At 41.8% G+C, this 16,356-nt stretch overlaps 1 protein-coding gene across 1 annotated transcript in view; it reads left to right on the forward strand.

The window, feature by feature from the left end:
* Slc5a8 (solute carrier family 5 member 8) overlaps positions 1-16,356 on the forward strand; it is a 42,322-nt gene that overhangs the window by 15,835 nt on the left and 10,131 nt on the right. Inside the window, exons 4-10 of the mRNA XM_051172647.1 lie at positions 2,241-2,308; positions 3,162-3,316; positions 5,870-6,010; positions 7,274-7,403; positions 8,965-9,053; positions 10,712-10,824; positions 12,533-12,600. Of these exons, the coding sequence (XP_051028604.1) occupies positions 2,241-2,308; positions 3,162-3,316; positions 5,870-6,010; positions 7,274-7,403; positions 8,965-9,053; positions 10,712-10,824; positions 12,533-12,600 (764 nt within the window). The remainder of the gene's footprint in view (positions 1-2,240; positions 2,309-3,161; positions 3,317-5,869; positions 6,011-7,273; positions 7,404-8,964; positions 9,054-10,711; positions 10,825-12,532; positions 12,601-16,356) is intronic.

The following is a 16,356-nucleotide window of genomic DNA, read 5'->3' on the forward strand; positions in this document are numbered from 1 at the left end:
ATTATGTAGGTTGAGTAACAGCCCTGCAATTCTGGGGACTCCTTTGTTTGAATCCCCTGAGAGGGCTGATGTTTTGAGCGGTGTCTCCCAAATGTGTTGGGCACACGAGAAACAACCACAACGGGATCTGAACAGACGGATCTGTTCTCGTACTTTCAGAACAGTCCACACTCATCCCCCTGCCCTGTGGGTGTCTAGGGTCCTGCTGGAGCTCCAGAGTTCGTGGACTCTGTGATGGTGAATCTGATGCCTTCAGCTGGTTCTGCTTGCTGGCATGGGCGCTACTAAACTCTAGAGTTGTTTTCATTTCAGGGTTTCTCTGTGTAGCCCTGGCTGTCCTGCGCTCCCTTTGTAGACCAGGCTGGCCTCGAACTCACAGCGATCCTCCTGCCTCTGCCTCCTGAGTGCTGGGATTAAAGGCATGCACTGCCACCACCACCCGGCACTTTTCTGATTTTTAATTATCTGGTCTCCTGCCCTCCACAATTGTCTCCTAGAACTCCCTCATACCCGGGCTGTGGCCGACTGGAGTCAGGCTTCCTGACTGGTGATCCTTGCCTGTTCTTGGGTTCTGGGAGCAGCTAAGCTTTAAACAGCGCTCCACCACTGAGTTAATCCCCCTTTCTCTGCTCTCTACCACAAAAGATGCTTCCTCAAAGGCCTCTAGAACTGTGGTGCTTTCCCGAGCTGTGGGCTTACACTCTGTGTAGGACTTCTGTTCTCTTTGCACCAGAGCCAAACGGCTTGGTTTTTTAGATGCAGCTTTTGGTCTCTCCCCTTTCCCTTCTGGGAACCGAGTGGTGGGAGCTGCACTAGGCTTTACTTAACTTTCTTTGGGATGTTATGTCCTGTTTCTTTGCACTTTTCGGTTTTTTGCTCAATCCCTTCATCAATTTCGAAGAGATTCTCCTCATTCTTTGTTGGGAATAGGATAAGTTGTTTCTTACTCTGACATTCTCCTCCACTGGGTCACATGGCAGCAGCTTCTAGTCCGCCATCTTCACCGACCATCCTCTACGGAGGGGTTAAAGTGTGTTCTATCGACCACTAAGGGTTTAAATTTACACATCAACTGTTGAGTTGCCTTATTTCTGCCATTTTGATTTTACTAGATGTAGTGTGAAGTTCTTTTAAAGGTCCCTTTTAGTTTATAACTTCCATCTGTTTTTCACCTTAAATTTCTGTTTATTTATTAAAGAAACTGCATTATTTGTCCTGCCAAGATTCTCAGGGTCTTCATTTTACTGGTTGTACCCACATTAAGCCATTACATATTTCCCGAGGCCTCAACGTGCGTTCACAATTTTCCAAGTGCAGATCAATTTGGAACTGTTTTTTGTTTTTTTGGGTTTTTTTTAGGTAATAGTAAAAGTTTGAGCCTTATTGGTTATTATATCTTATTGCACATTATGTTTAATTTTGTAACTCCTTCTTCATTGATTAGATAGAGCACACCTGAAGAGAAACCTTCTTTGGTTGACTATGTGATTTCTCTGAAAAGTAATTTGTGTCTGCTTTTCCCTTTTGCTTACTAGTTTTGGAAGAATAGATTGCATTTCTAAGGGTATTTCTCATTTTTTTTTTTTTTTTTTTTTTTTTTACTTTTAATTTCATAAGGTCCTTAGCTTAAGGTCCAATTGTACAGGATATATTGGTTCCAAAGTCAAACCTATAAATAGAAATATATTTGAAGAAGTCCAACATAGCTCCATCTTGTTTGTCCTGTTTATAAGTAACTATTTTTTTTTAATGTTAGCTTTTATTTATCCTTCCATTAGAAACCTATTTCTCCACTTCCTAGAAAACTGGTAGCAAATAATAGACTTTTCTACCTCAAGTCTTATCTTAAAAACACATCTCAGAGTCTGGTGAAATAGCATATTTATATGAACCAGTGGGAAGGGGTGGGAAATCCCCTTCAATCATGTTCAGTCTAGTCAACTGCTGTAGAGAATCTAGCAGGTCTCAGCTTAATTACAGTATAGATCCTGTATGGACTCTGTAGCCCATTTAGCCAATGTTGGATCTATACTTGGTGTCTGTGAGTATCAACAGTCAGCATTGTCTGTTGAACTTAGCAAATATGACTTTCTAATCCACTGGTCTCAGGGGCAGAGATGAGATGCGAGTCTAGCTTTGAGCAAGTGGGTACGCAACTGGGTGCCGTCCTGATGGCTCTTGAGAAATGCTTTTGCTACACACAGTTCACAGTTGAATACGTGTTCTCTTTTCTTCTTCAGTTACAGGATTTGATCTGTGGGGCGCAGTGGTGGCCACAGGGGTGGTCTGCACATTCTACTGCACACTGGTATGTGAAGAGGGTCACTTCCCCCCCCTTTTAACTAGCTTTGCAAAACTGGAATTTCAAGGAGTCACGTGCCCCAGCGTGACTGCTCAGTCTTACTCTTTTTCTCTGGGCCTCTCACAGGACACATTTTTGTAAGGAACACTTGGTCTCTAGATACGGAGTACAAATGAAATTTTCCTTTCATCTGAATCAGTTGCGCAGCTCTCTGTTTTCAATCTCCTGACTCACTATTGTGGTTTTCAAAACACTGTAGATCTGCTTTATAGATACCCGCTTGTGATAACTGTGAAACAGGTGACAAAATATGTAACGACCACCAAGGCACGATGCTGCTTTATTGTGGATGTAGGTTCTTTGCAGCAATGCAAATGTATGCAATCTTTGATATTAACGTCTATACAAACCTTTGATTTGTGGCTAGTATGAAACAGTTTTAGCATCTTAACGAATGGGTACAAATTGAGCATTAGCCCCCACACAATGACTTTTGTAATTTAACTCTGAACTCTCTTTCCAGCACTCCACTTGTCTTTCCTTACCTCATTTCCCTCCTGTCCAAAAGATATATCTGAGCACATTCAATAGATCAATTATAGTTTTGTCTTCATTTTTTTCACCAGCTGTTGTCTGGCTCGGGAGGACCTTCCGCCTTTGCCTCTGTCTCTGCTTGAGGAATGGGTTAAATATTTTCTTCTCTGTAAAGGCTCTTTCAACATGACCCTCTCCTTTGAGTGAACTTCTTGATCAAGCTCCATGTTTCATCACTTGTGTCTGGTGTGGTGCATTCACGTTCGGACAGATATATAATCCCATCTCACAGAAGGATTAACCCTAACCCACTTCCTTCCCAAAGGGTGGCCTTAAAGCAGTTGTCTGGACAGATGTTTTTCAAGTTGGGATCATGGTGGCTGGATTTGCATCCGTGATTATACAGTCTTCGATCACTCAAGGTGGCATCAATGCGGTCTTAAATGATGCTTCCAATGGTGGAAGATTAAACTTCTGGAAGTAAGTTGTTATACACCTTTTGGCTGATAGAATGCATCATTTGTTTTCTTTGTAAGAAGTAGTTTTATTGAAATAATAAGTTTATATTGGAAGATAAATAAGCTACTAATGGTGTGGTCTGTAAAATTAAAGTTGGCAAGTAAATACATGAGTTTTTGCCAGTTTTATGAGGGGTTAAATCAAACTGATGCCACTGGGTCATATGGTGTTATGATGGTTCTTTCTCTGCAGAAGGACATTAGAGCAAAAAAAAAATTTTTTTTTTCTTTCAGAGGTTGAAGTCTGGAACTTGTTAAAAGTAGGGTAGGAAAATAAGTGGAGAAGTAAGCAAAGTCCCTTAAGACACGAATACTGGATGATAGTAATTTTATTTGGATTTTTTTTTTATTTTAACCAACACTGAGAAATACTCTTGCTGTCACTCTGGCAATATGTAGCATATTAAGATAGCACATTGTTAAATATCATTTCATGTATACATATCTATATGTTATTTCTTAAAAACTGACCAGAGATGTTATGGCTGATGTTTCAAAGGATAGCCTGGCACAGGATAAATATGTTTAAACAACAAAAAACCTAGATAGTCCTTCCAAAGCAAATCATACAATTTAAGAGAATTCTGAAACCACCTTCTCCTTGGCTCAATGTACTGAACTTGTTGTACCATGTTCAATGTAGAAAGAGGTTTATTTTGACCTGAGACATATTTTCTTCTCTTTAACTAACTTGAAATTGAGGTTGGGGGATCTTCATTCACTAGCTGGAAGAAAGAAGAATCCATTAAGATGGTTTTTAAAAAAGATGACTCCTTGTGTCTTTTAAAAGTAATCTTTTTCTTCTTCTTCTTCTTCCTCTTCTTCTTCTTCTCCTCCTCCTCCTTCTCCTGATTCTTTTTGAGCTTTTTTTTTCTTTTTTTTGGTTTTTTGGGTTTTCAACACAGGATTTCTCTGTGTAGCCTTGGCTGTCCTGGACTCTCTGTGTAGACCAGGCTGGCCTCAAACTCACAGCGATCCTCCTGCCTCTGCCTTTCTGGGTGCTGCGCACACCTAGCTAGTCCTCTTCTTTTGAGAAAAACATTTTTGGAAACTGAGTTGCACTACCCTATTCACTTGCTGGAATGCATGACAAGGAATCACCTTCAACTGTTTTCAGTGTCTGAATCTTGAGACTTCCAGTTGGTCTATCTTTGGCTCTGGTTCCATTTGTAGTTAGAACAGAACAAGATACTTTTAACTGATATTTACTTAGACTAATTAATGAAGAAAGCATAATTTCCCTCCCAAATAATGCCACATTGACTTTTACCAGGAGAAGAGAAATGGATCAGAGGAACTGGAAATGGCCAATGATTGTGTAGAAAATATTAAGTTTCGTCTCTTCCAAGATGCCAGATTGAGGGGACATAGTACAAAGCCAGCCATTTTTCTGCAGGATAACTAGCACTGTAGCTTCGTACACCAACAAAATGAACAAAATGAGATACTTTAATAACCATATCTTCAAAGACTGATAACCGCTAAGTGATAAGGAAAAGACCCATTGTGTTTTAGACTTTTCAGGAATGTTCTTTGTTATTCTGAAATATGTTGAGATTATAATTGGCAAAATATCTTTTCTGGTTGAGGAAAATGAAGAAAAGAACTAAAATCTCTGAATTGTGATTTTTCTATCCATCTCATTTCCTTCAGATAGCTCACTGAGTCTTTTTGGCTCTTGACTTCTCCTGGTTACTATGGTAGATCGCGCTCCACAGGACAAAGAGTAGGAGCACTGGGGTTCTTGGAACTTGGCATAAGATGCCAGGCCATGGGATAGAGGCTTTCTATTTTTATAATTTTCTGAAAGTTTTTTGTGGAAGCTCATTTTGTGGGACATTTTCAAGTTCATATTTAACTGGCGATGGACAGACTCCTCCCCAACTAAAAGGACATATTGAAAAGAGCTAAGAGATACCTTAAATCTAAGTGGTACTTTTTCTGATAGTATTTTGAGCTGCGCCTGCCATGAAGTGGTTTTAAACTGTTAGTATTTAATTTATGTACACAGAATTCTAAGAAAGTATAGTTATCATGACATGATAATTGTAACAAGTATGTACCTCTAGGGAACATTGACTTCTTAAGCTTAACTATGATTACACATGTGCTAGAGGAGGAATTATGTTCATGCTATGTGTTGAGTTGAGTTGTATTTACTTTGGTATGATATGTATTTACCTGGTACACTTTGAATCTCCCCCTGCCCCAACACAGCCAATTTGCCTAACAATAGTTTTCTAAGACTAGGGGAGAATAATTTATCTAAATTCTCTAAGTGATAAGAACATATATTTTCTCCTAATTCCATCTAGAATATGTCAATATCTGGAATTATCATTGTTTCTTTAATTACACTTAAATTAGAAATATTTCTACTTGGACATTATAAATTTGGACATTTCTATGTATGTCTGTGAGTGTAGATTGCTTTCATCTATGATATATTCTAGGAGAACTTTCTTCAGTCTCTTGTGAACAATTCATATTTGCTTGCCTTTTCTTTTTCATTCAGCTTTAATCCTAACCCTTTGCAAAGACACTCCTTCTGGACAATTATCATCGGAGGAACATTCACGTGGACCACCATCTATGGTGTCAACCAGTCCCAAGTGCAGAGATATATTTCCTGTAAAAGCAGACTCCAGGCAAAACTGTAAGCCAAACAATGGTGTACGAGTCATCAATGGCTGCTATCACTGCTCTTATGGGAACGATTCCGTAGGTCAACTTTAGTTCAACTTTAAAATCTTTGCATCATGAAACTGAAAAAAAAAAAAAAAAAAAAAAAAAGAAATGACAAAGAGACCAAATTTGACTGGTGGATGGCTCAGTAGTAGAGCCCACAGTGGTGGTAGGGGTTTTCAATCAAATATTTGAAAACATTTCTATGATTTATTAAGCAAGGCACACTCATCAAGTAAATAAATGTCTCAAGAACTTACAGAAGTTAAAAAATTATAAACGAGAGCTCGATGGGAGAACGACTGCCTACGTTGGTTTGAGCCCTATGAAAGCTTTATATGCGGCTCTTATCATAAAGAAAACCACATCAAATTAGAAAAACATATGCAATCTGGGACCAGTGAAATGACACTGTAGAGAAATATGAATTCCTCAAAAACAAAATAACAGAGTGTTTATTTGGTAGTAGGTGTAGTAGCCTGCATTGCATTATCAGCCTTAATCATGGGTTATAACGCCCTCTAACTTCTTTTTTCCTCTAACTTTCAACTTAAATGGCACAGTACAAATCACTTAGTTTCACTGAGGCTCACATCTAAACTTGTAAATGAGTACAAGAAATACCATTAGCAGATGGGAAGTTTGATGGAAAACTGTGTTGGGTGTACACATGTGATCGCTCATTCCCTCTTGTGGTTTAACTAACGGCACATGAAGCTGGAGAGCGGATCAGAGAGAGCATGGGTTGACAAGAAACCTGTCCAGGGAACACAGGCGTGTTTCTCCTCCTGAACGGGTGGTCTTACCAACTATGTTGGAAGAAACTTAGTGAGCTGACATATAGATGCTGCCTATGTTTAGCAGCTTATAATTAACCTACCCTTTAAAGTGAAATGAGTAAGTTACTGCTCTAGTGCCTGTTAAAATCCTTACTTTATGGTAAGAAGACTCGGTGTATTATAATTAGATACTATTATAAAGCCAAGGATGCTCATGGATTTCAAAGAGGAGGGCATCCTCACCGAGAGAAACAGCAACTGCCAGAAGGATTTCTAGATATATTGTTGATTGATATCGAAGAAGACAATTAGGTAGAATAAAAATCATCTTTGAGAATCAAAATATTATGTACATTTGTTAAGTATACTTATGGCATTGCCTCTTGTTCTTGTAAGTCTCCTTAGTCTTTGGGATAGAGATTACAGCTGTTACTTGTTGGCACCCTCTCCTCTAGGTCGCTCTACATCAACCTCGTGGGCCTCTGGGCGATCCTCACCTGCTCCGTGTTCTGTGGGCTCGCCCTGTACTCCAGATACCACGACTGTGATCCCTGGACGTCTAAGAAAGTGTCAGAAGTTGACCAGGTTTGGCGTCACATCTTCCTCAGATGCACACTGACAAGAGTACAAAGGCTGTGTGGTGCCAGGAAGAAAAGTTTTTGTTCTTGTAGAGACCCAGCAAGTGGGCATAATTCAACTGGCCGCCTTTCACTTCTATAAATCAGTCACCGAGACACTTGTAGCAGCTAGAGCAAGCTTGAAGATTTATGTAGCTAAAACTAAGTTGTTAAAATACCTGGAAAAATTTCAAGCCAGATTTTGGATAAAAAAATACTCAGGGTTGGAAGTGAAAATAGTAATATGCTATATTACATATAAAACACAGTACCATTGACATTTGTAGGTAGTGTCAAAGCACTCACTTATGTAAAAAAAATATCTTCTGGTTTTCATTTATTTTAAAAATTTTGCATTTTACATATTTTACCTTATGTGTCTGAGTGTTTCACCTGCATGTGTGTCTACATACTATGTGCTTTTCTGGCATCCCCATAGGTCAGAAAGGAGACAGATTGCCTAGAACTGCAGTTGCTGATGGCTGTGCGCTGCCACGTGGGTGCTGGGAGCAGAATCCGAGTCACGTGGCTCTTAACTTCACACGATCTCTTAAGGCCCTACCTTCCAGTTCTAAACAGACCCAGAAGGGAACAGAGTTTGCGTTCTGACTAGGTCCCGAGAGTCTGTGTCAAGGGTCTTAACACGCCTGATTCTGGTTCCAGAACACTGTAATCCCAATTTTATAGATAACTTAACGGATTTGAGGGAGGTGGTTTTGTTTGTTTGTTTGTTTGTTGCTGTTTTGTTTGTCTGAGATAGGATCTCACTATGTTGCTCTGGCTGTTCTGCAACCCTATGTAGACCAGGCTGGCCTCAGACGAGCTCCACCTGCCTCTGCCTCCAAAGTGCTGGGATGGAAGGAATGTGCCACCACACCAGGCTCAGTGAGAGTTTTTGGCTGGTACATGGTCACATTGCTAATAAGTAGAATTACCGCGAGAGCCCCTCAGGTCCTTACTTTGGAATACACTTCGTTTAAAGCCTAATCTTTACTTTTCACAGTCAGACTCTGAGACAGTGCATTATTACTTTCCTTTGAAAGGAAAGGAAACCAAGCTACCAGGAGGAGTTAGGTAAGCTGCCGGGCAGCTGGACCCAGGCTCCGGGCCCAGGCGCTCTGCCCTTAGAGCTCCTGGAGCCTCTATAGCCTGCATGTTCTTGTGAGCTTGCAGTACAGCCCAAAGTTAGCACGTCCTGACTCCAGGAGCCTCAGCCCCTGCCAAAGATACTTCCTAAAACCTGCCTGATGACCAAGTACTGGGGGCCTCAGACCAAAGATGGGTGAAATTCACATTGGAACAAGTGCAACTGCCCTAATATAACTGTGGGGTTAGAAAATGAGATAATTATTGGATTGCTTTTTAAGTTTTATTCTTTAAGAATGCCTACAACGTATGTTGATTTCATTTTATATATTTAGAGTTATGTAGAGTCTCCCCTTTTCTTTTGGGAGAAGAATATACAATTGGCTGTATTCATTTTGTTTAACAGCAACTAATTCTTGGGTATACATTTTGGAATTTTTCAGCTTATGCCTTATTTGGTACTGGACATTTTGAAAAATTACCCTGGAGTTCCTGGACTTTTTGTGGCCTGTGCTTACAGTGGGACATTAAGGTATAAAACTGTGATTCTATGAAGGTTGTCACTCCTGAGGGGACTTACATTTGTTTTGCTGTTATTGTGGATGATGCGTGAGAAAACAGCTTGCAGGAAGGCGTTTCTTATGTTAGATCACAGTTTCAGAGGGTTCAACCCATGCTCACCTGGCTCTAGTTCTGGTGGTGGGAGCAGGTGGTGGAAGGTCTTTTTAATGGAAGAGGCCAGGGAAAGAAAGCCACCCTCTGTCCCCACTAAGTGATAAACCTCCAGTGACCCACTTTATTCAAGCAGCTTCTACCTCCTATGTAACTACTGCTGCTTAATAATAACGCTAACATAGCACATTCCATCAAGGCATTAATCCATTCATTTTTGGCCTGGAAATGCCCTCAAGACCAATTCAGATGGGTTTTACTAACCACCCCTCCCGCCCCAGGCATTTCTCTATCCAATCAAGTTGACCATTGAAATCAATCACCACGGTATCATTCTCTTCTTCTTGGTTACTTTCAGAGGTAAAGATGAATGCTGAACATGGTCATAAATGGCCAAAGAGAGGCAAACTATTCCATGCACCCTTCTTTTATTGGTCAGCTACCTGTGGAATTATTCTGTTGTCAACAGGCTCTACACTTGACTAGGCCTCTGCTTTCTAACACAACGTTGCATTCCCAATACGGTCACCGTGATGATGATCACGTGATCTTTAATATTTGCTGAGTAGTAAACACGAGTGGCTTCTGTCTGGGTTTAAAAACGTGCCTGAGGCTAAATCGCGGTCATCTGCAAGCAGACTCAAATCTCCTAATTGCACGTTGAATATTATACATTTTCTAAAGGCCCTTGGGCCTCGCCATTGACTTTCTTTGTTGCAGTTTCTCCTTATGTTTGACTTAAGGAATTACTATTATCAGATGTAGAACGTATGCTAATGAGGATATTAATAATACACTATTTACGGTGTGCATTGCTGAGGACTTACGGTAGTTGTTTCTATGCACACAGAAACTATATCTTAAGGTTGTTACATGATTATCTGAGTAATATATTCAAGTTCATTTTATAGATACAGAAGGCACCTGGGAAATAGAAGCAATGCTATCTCATTCATTGTCTTTCACTGTTGAATCTGTGTATGTTTCCAGACTCACTCATGAAAGAGGGAACTGTGAATATTAAAAATAAAAGAACATAGCCGGGCGTGGTGGCGCACGCCTATAATCCCAGCACTCGGGAGGCAGAGGCAGGCGGATTACTATGAGTTCGAGGCCAGCCTGGTCTACAAAGTGAGTCTAAGACAGCCAAAGCTACACAGAGAAACCCTGTCTCCAGACATAAAAATAAACAAAAGAAAAGAACATGACTCTATTTACATTATTTTATTATTTTCTACGTGTAGGTACATGTAGGTCTGTGCACACCACATGCTGGCAGTGCCCTCAGAGTTCAGGAAAGGGCATCAGGTACCCTGAGACTTTGAGCTGCTTCAGGTGCTGGGGACAAAACCCAGGTCCCCCGGAAGAGTGGCTAGTACCCTTAAACAGCGAGCCACCTCTCTAGCCCCACCTGCTTTTAATTTAGAAGTGTCAGCTTGCTTGCTTTCTTCCTCGTTCTCACTACAAGTACCGTTTAAATGAACACGTTGTAAGTCAAGGCTTTGCCCTCCCTCACAGCACCGTCTCCTCCAGCATCAACGCCTTGGCCGCGGTGACTGTGGAAGACCTCATCAAACCTCACTTCAGGTCACTCTCAGAGAAGTCCCTGTCTTGGGTTTCCCAAGGAATGAGTAAGTTTCCTTCCTCACGAGAGACCCCATCTGAGAGAAGCTTTCTTTGCCTTTGTTTTGGAGACACTAGAAACTGTCTCTGAAGAACCCTAAGTTTTTACTAGTATGAATACGTCTCCAGGTACACGTACTTACAACACTGTAGGGCTGATCATGTCTGCAAGGAAGACTTGGGCACTAGTTCAGACACTTAAGACGACAGTCGCGGGTGCACATCTGTAGCCCTGTCCCTCCAGAGGCTGAGGCCTCTTGAGCTTACGGGTAGCTGGGGTTAGTCTCAAAAATAGAGAGAGAGAGAGAAAAAAATCTAATCATCAGAGAACCACAAAGGACAATGACCGGGGATCCTGTTTGCTTGTCTTTGATGATCGTTACTAATAGAGGAAAGCCTCTGGCTCAAGTTTGAAGGAGGGTCTTTCCACACAGCCCAGCCCGGCTTTGAACTCGTCATTCTCCTGCCTCATCCTCCCGAGTGCTGAGATTACAGGTGTGTGACATCACACCTAGCCTGATTTCCATCCATTTTGAAGGGTTCTATGCTATCATTACACCGAGGCATATGCAGTCAAGGGGCATCATAGACAGCATGGCAGTCGATGACAGTGGACAACTTGGCTTTGCTTTAGTCATGGGCACGGAAACCCATAAGGGTGATCATTCATGGTGTGTCTGATGGAGCAGAATTAAGTTAAATCACTGGAAATACTATTTATATTTAGATTGGGCCCTGTAAATGTCATCACAACGAGAGCACTTTGGAGGAAATAAGGCTCCTTTTTCTTTTCTGCCAGGATCAGACAATTTACCTAATATTCTTAACAAAAACGTGAGTGCTGGGACAAAGAAGGCAGTACCAACAGCTGGAGGAATGCACTAATTTTATGATAAGAAATTGCTCATCTGTAGGCTTTCTTTCTTTTAAATTGTTGACATAAAATGGGAAATTGTATTGGTGAGTGGAGTTTATTTTTTCTAGATGGATTTTTAAAAAAAAATGTTTTAGGGGTAGTATCTCTTAATTTTAAAAGTAACTCATGTTAAGGAACTATCAAAGGCAGTGAAGGTGAAAAGAAAAAAAAATGGACCATTTACCCACCAGGGGTGTGTTGAGAACCTTCTGTAAAGCAGCCTGGAGAAAAGAGCGTGGCTGGAGGTGGAATATGATATGGATTAAAATGACCATTCTTTGCTAGCTTAACAGGAAAGGCTTGGGGGATGCTGACGGAGATTATGAGAGGACTAAAGAACACAAACTATGGGTTGGTGTGGATTACCACTTCCCAGAACAAACGAACCACTGAAAGTCAGAAGGCTCCAATTCTGGTGTTTATCCTCCTCCTCCACATTGTCCTCACCAGGGTCGGGCACCTCCCTTTACAGACAAATGTTTGTGGAGGATTAACCGAATAGCACAATGGCGCTAAATCCTAAAACCCCTGTCGTTAATTTGAGGGATTCTTTTCTTTCTATAACCTCCTGTTGTGGCTAATCCTGAGGCACAGTACAAGGGCTTAGCTTGTCTTCGCTGCGCTCTGTTGATGATCAAGTAGAAAAATGTCCCTTCTCTCATCTTGCTGACCTTAACGTGGCATTGTTCTTACCTCAATGGCACTATCCACGTTGACTCAAGGGCGTGGCGCTCATTTTATTGGGGACTGTAATCCTCTGGGTCTACATTTGCACGCCGCCCTTTATGTTGTCATTGTAGGCGTGCTGTACGGAGCTCTGTGCATCGGAATGGCTGCTGTGGCATCACTGATGGGAGCCTTGTTGCAGGTAAGAGCCAAGTCTGAAAACTGATGTCATAGCCGTTGCAGAAACAAACCGAAACAAAGTTCTTGGTTTACAAACTCACGTGGCCACCTTCATGCTTCCTCTCTATATATTTCTGTGCTTAGGTGTGTGTGTGTGTGTGTGTGTGTGTCTTGTTGCCTGTATGTGTGCCATGAGCTACCATGCGTGTGCAAGCAGGTGCCCACAGAGGCCAAAGGGTATCAGAAGCCGTGGAGCTGGTGTAAGAAGCAGTTTGGTTAGCTGTCTGATGTGGAAGCTGGCTAGTGAAACTAGGGCCTTTGTAAGGGTAGCCAGCACTGCTGAGCATCTCTCCAGACTCTTATTTTCAATATCTGAAAAAATACAATTTGAGATAATTATAGATTTCTTTGAAATTAAAGCAATGCAGAGGTTATATGTATCTTTTACCCCGTAGCAAGTACCTTTCAGCAACATTGTGCAATGGTAACATCTTGATAGGACACTTTACAGCTGGGGTTGAAAAGGTGAAGACACAGAATGACGCGATCACACCAGGGTTCCTCTGGCTGTCTCTCACAGCCTCACCCACATCTCTCTTTCCTCATTCCCCTGCTGGCCCCCTGAGCACCTTGAATTTACTCTACAGTCTTATAATTATTTTTTCATGGTAAGAATGTTATATAAAGGGAGCCAGGATGATGGCTCAGAATGCTAAGCCTAATGGCTGAATTTGTTCCCCCACATGGTGGAAGAAAAGGTAACATACATGCATGCACACACACATGCACGCACGCATGCACACTTTCACACACATACAGTAAGTAAGAGTGTAATAACTTAAAAAAAAGTGTTGTTATATAAAGGTGCTAGGGCAGTGGTTCAGCAGGCAAGCATGAGGTCTGGAGTTCAGGTTCCTAGCACCCACATAACAAATCTGGGGGTATTGGCACTCAGAGGAAGGACAGCTGGTAGCCAAGAAGAGACTTGATACCCTATGAGAATATACAGGGGGAGGAAGTCCCCCTCAGGAACAGTCATAGGGAAGGGGAATAAGGGGAAAAGGGGGGGGGGGGGAAGGAATGGGAGGATACAAGGGATGGGATAAACATTGAGATGTAACAAGAATAAATTAATAAAAAAAAATCTGGGGGTATCTATAACCCAGACTGGGGAGGTGGATCCAGGAGGCTTGCTGGCCACCTAATCTAGCTGGATTGGTAAACTCCAGGTTCCATAAGAGACCCTGTCTCAAAAATAAAGTGTAGAACAACTGAGAAAAATATCTAGTGCTGACTTCTGGTTATCACAGGAACCCTTACACATGTGTGTGTGTCTGTACACAGACACACACACACACACACACACACACAGACACACACACACACACACATGCCCATTGTCATGTTGGGTGTAGATATGTAGTATGCAATGAGACATGTAACAACAGCACACATGTAAACTCTTCTAAACCTTAGAACAAAGGTTGCCCTTCCCAGGATACCTTCAACTTCCTTTATGGGGGAAATGGCTGGTAGCTGACCCAGTAGATGTAGAAAAAGAGGAAGACCACCTCAAATTCCTAGGTTGGTGTCTGGGTGGAAACTCTCCCAGTCAGTTGATCATCTGTCCCTCATTGTATCTGGTTCATGACACTGGCTGGTTCCTCCCCTACCAGCGGTGTACAGCATTGCCAGGCTCATCTGCTCATGGCACTGCTAAGGTTCATCTTTGGTGCAAATTAAACAGAAGGTGAGAAAGAGGTGGTCTCTGAGGAAGTTAGCTACTAAGACCACACCAAATCCTCAAATATGATTGAGAAAATTAGATGGCATAAGTAAGTGAGCAAGATCATTTTGACATTCATTTTATTTCTTTTTAATTTTACAGAAATACTTCAATTTGTTAATAAACGATAAACAGATTAAAATTATTTTATGGTCATTTTTTTTGTACTTGAAGTTTGTGTTTTTGTTTTTGTGTTTCAAGGCAGGGTTTCTCTGTGTGGCCTTCACTGTCTTTGACTCACTTTGTAGACCAGGCTGGCCTCAAACCCACAGAGATCCACCTGCCTCTGCCTCTCTGAGTGCTGGGATTACAGGTGTGTGCCACCGTGCCTGACTTGATTGATTTTTTTCCTAACCAAATGTATTTTTCTTATATTTTTTTAACAGAAAAACTTTTACTCAGTTTGCTCTTTGACAATTTCATTCATATAAATATATTCTGATTATTGTAACCTTGAATATTCATTACTCTTCCCTCCTCCTAAAAATCTCCCCTCCCAATTCGCTTTTTGTTATTTTGGGTTGAGGTTTTATTTGGGGGGGGGGATGTTACCCTATTCTTGAGACTAAGATTAAATAGAGTCATCTGTGTGTGACCATGGGTGCTGGAGCCTGGTGGGCTCCTCAGTAGGGACACAATTGAAGATAATGACTGCCCATCCTCCAGAACCCATCACTAACCAATAATTCATCAGGAAGGGCTATGGGCCCATAAGCCTGTCCCAGATCTGTGACTGTTGTCAGGGCCACTGCCACCCCAATTCTGTGGGAAACTGGAGAAAGTAGTGGACTGGAACTCACTCTGACCAGAAGGTTCATGCGGTACGGTGGACACTTCATGGTGGGTGGGTCTGTTGCAAAGTCTGTTTCTGCTTCCCATGTGTGCTTTGAGTTTCTGTTGTGGCTGATACCAAGGAAAACATACCAAAACGGTTAATGCCAATCTGGCCACCAGTAAAGGGTTGTGGGCAGGGTTCAGCTAGGAGAATGGTACTGATGCCACGGGAATGCCCTGCAGCTAGAGTTTTTACACTAGAGCCCACTCTCCAGGCCTCTGAACTCCTCTGTCTATGAAGTGATACATACTCTAGCCTTCTACTATAAGGGCAGAATATCTCCGTGGGAAGTCACACTGAAGGGTGTTCCTAAGCTGGCTCATCCCCAGCAAGCCTTGTGGCAGATGTGCCCATCCAGTCACCAACCAAGGCAGCCAAATATCAACTTTTCCACATACAGGGAGATGAGTTCATTAATAACATTCCTGTCTTATTATGGAAGGAATATCTTGTGTGTTGTATGGAGGTAGCACCTGTCAATAATAAATCTGATGCCCTATAGGTTAGGGAGGAAAGAGGAGGTGGGACATCTAATAGACAGGGAGGATTCTGGGATAGTGCCTGGTGCACAAGATTCAGCCAGCAAGATGTGAAGAGGACAGACGCATGGTACCTTAGCCCAGGTAACCAGCCACCTGGCAGAATGTAAATTAATATAATGGGTGATGTTAAGTTATGACCTAGACATAGAAGAGCCTAGATATGTGGCCTAGATGTTTTTAAAATAATAATTGAGTCTCATGAGTCATTATTTCCAAGGAGCTATTGCAAAGGGAGGAAAACCTTCCTACAACATCCTGCACCTTGGATAGCTACACAGACTAACTCACCAACCTTGACTGTTCTGACAGGACTTTTATTGGAATACTTCCCAGTAATCTTCTGAGCCACTTCATCCTCTTTCTCTACATTCTGTGCTGCCTACAGGTACTATGTGAGACAGCCAAAGGCCGTATTTTGCTGTATCAGATCACATCTATGTTTAAGTTTTGTATCTTTGATGTCACCTCCAGCACGCGTGGTGTCACCAGACTTCCCTGCTTAGTTTTGAGTCCTGTTGGCCTCCCTGTGCTGTTCCCACATGCCATAGCTTGGGGGGACTTGATGTTCTTATCTACTGTAAATGTGCTTCCTCAGATTCCTTACTGATAACTTGG

The sequence above is a fragment of the Acomys russatus genome, chromosome 31, assembly GCF_903995435.1.
Source record: "Acomys russatus chromosome 31, mAcoRus1.1, whole genome shotgun sequence".
NCBI classification, from domain to species: domain Eukaryota; kingdom Metazoa; phylum Chordata; class Mammalia; order Rodentia; family Muridae; genus Acomys; species Acomys russatus.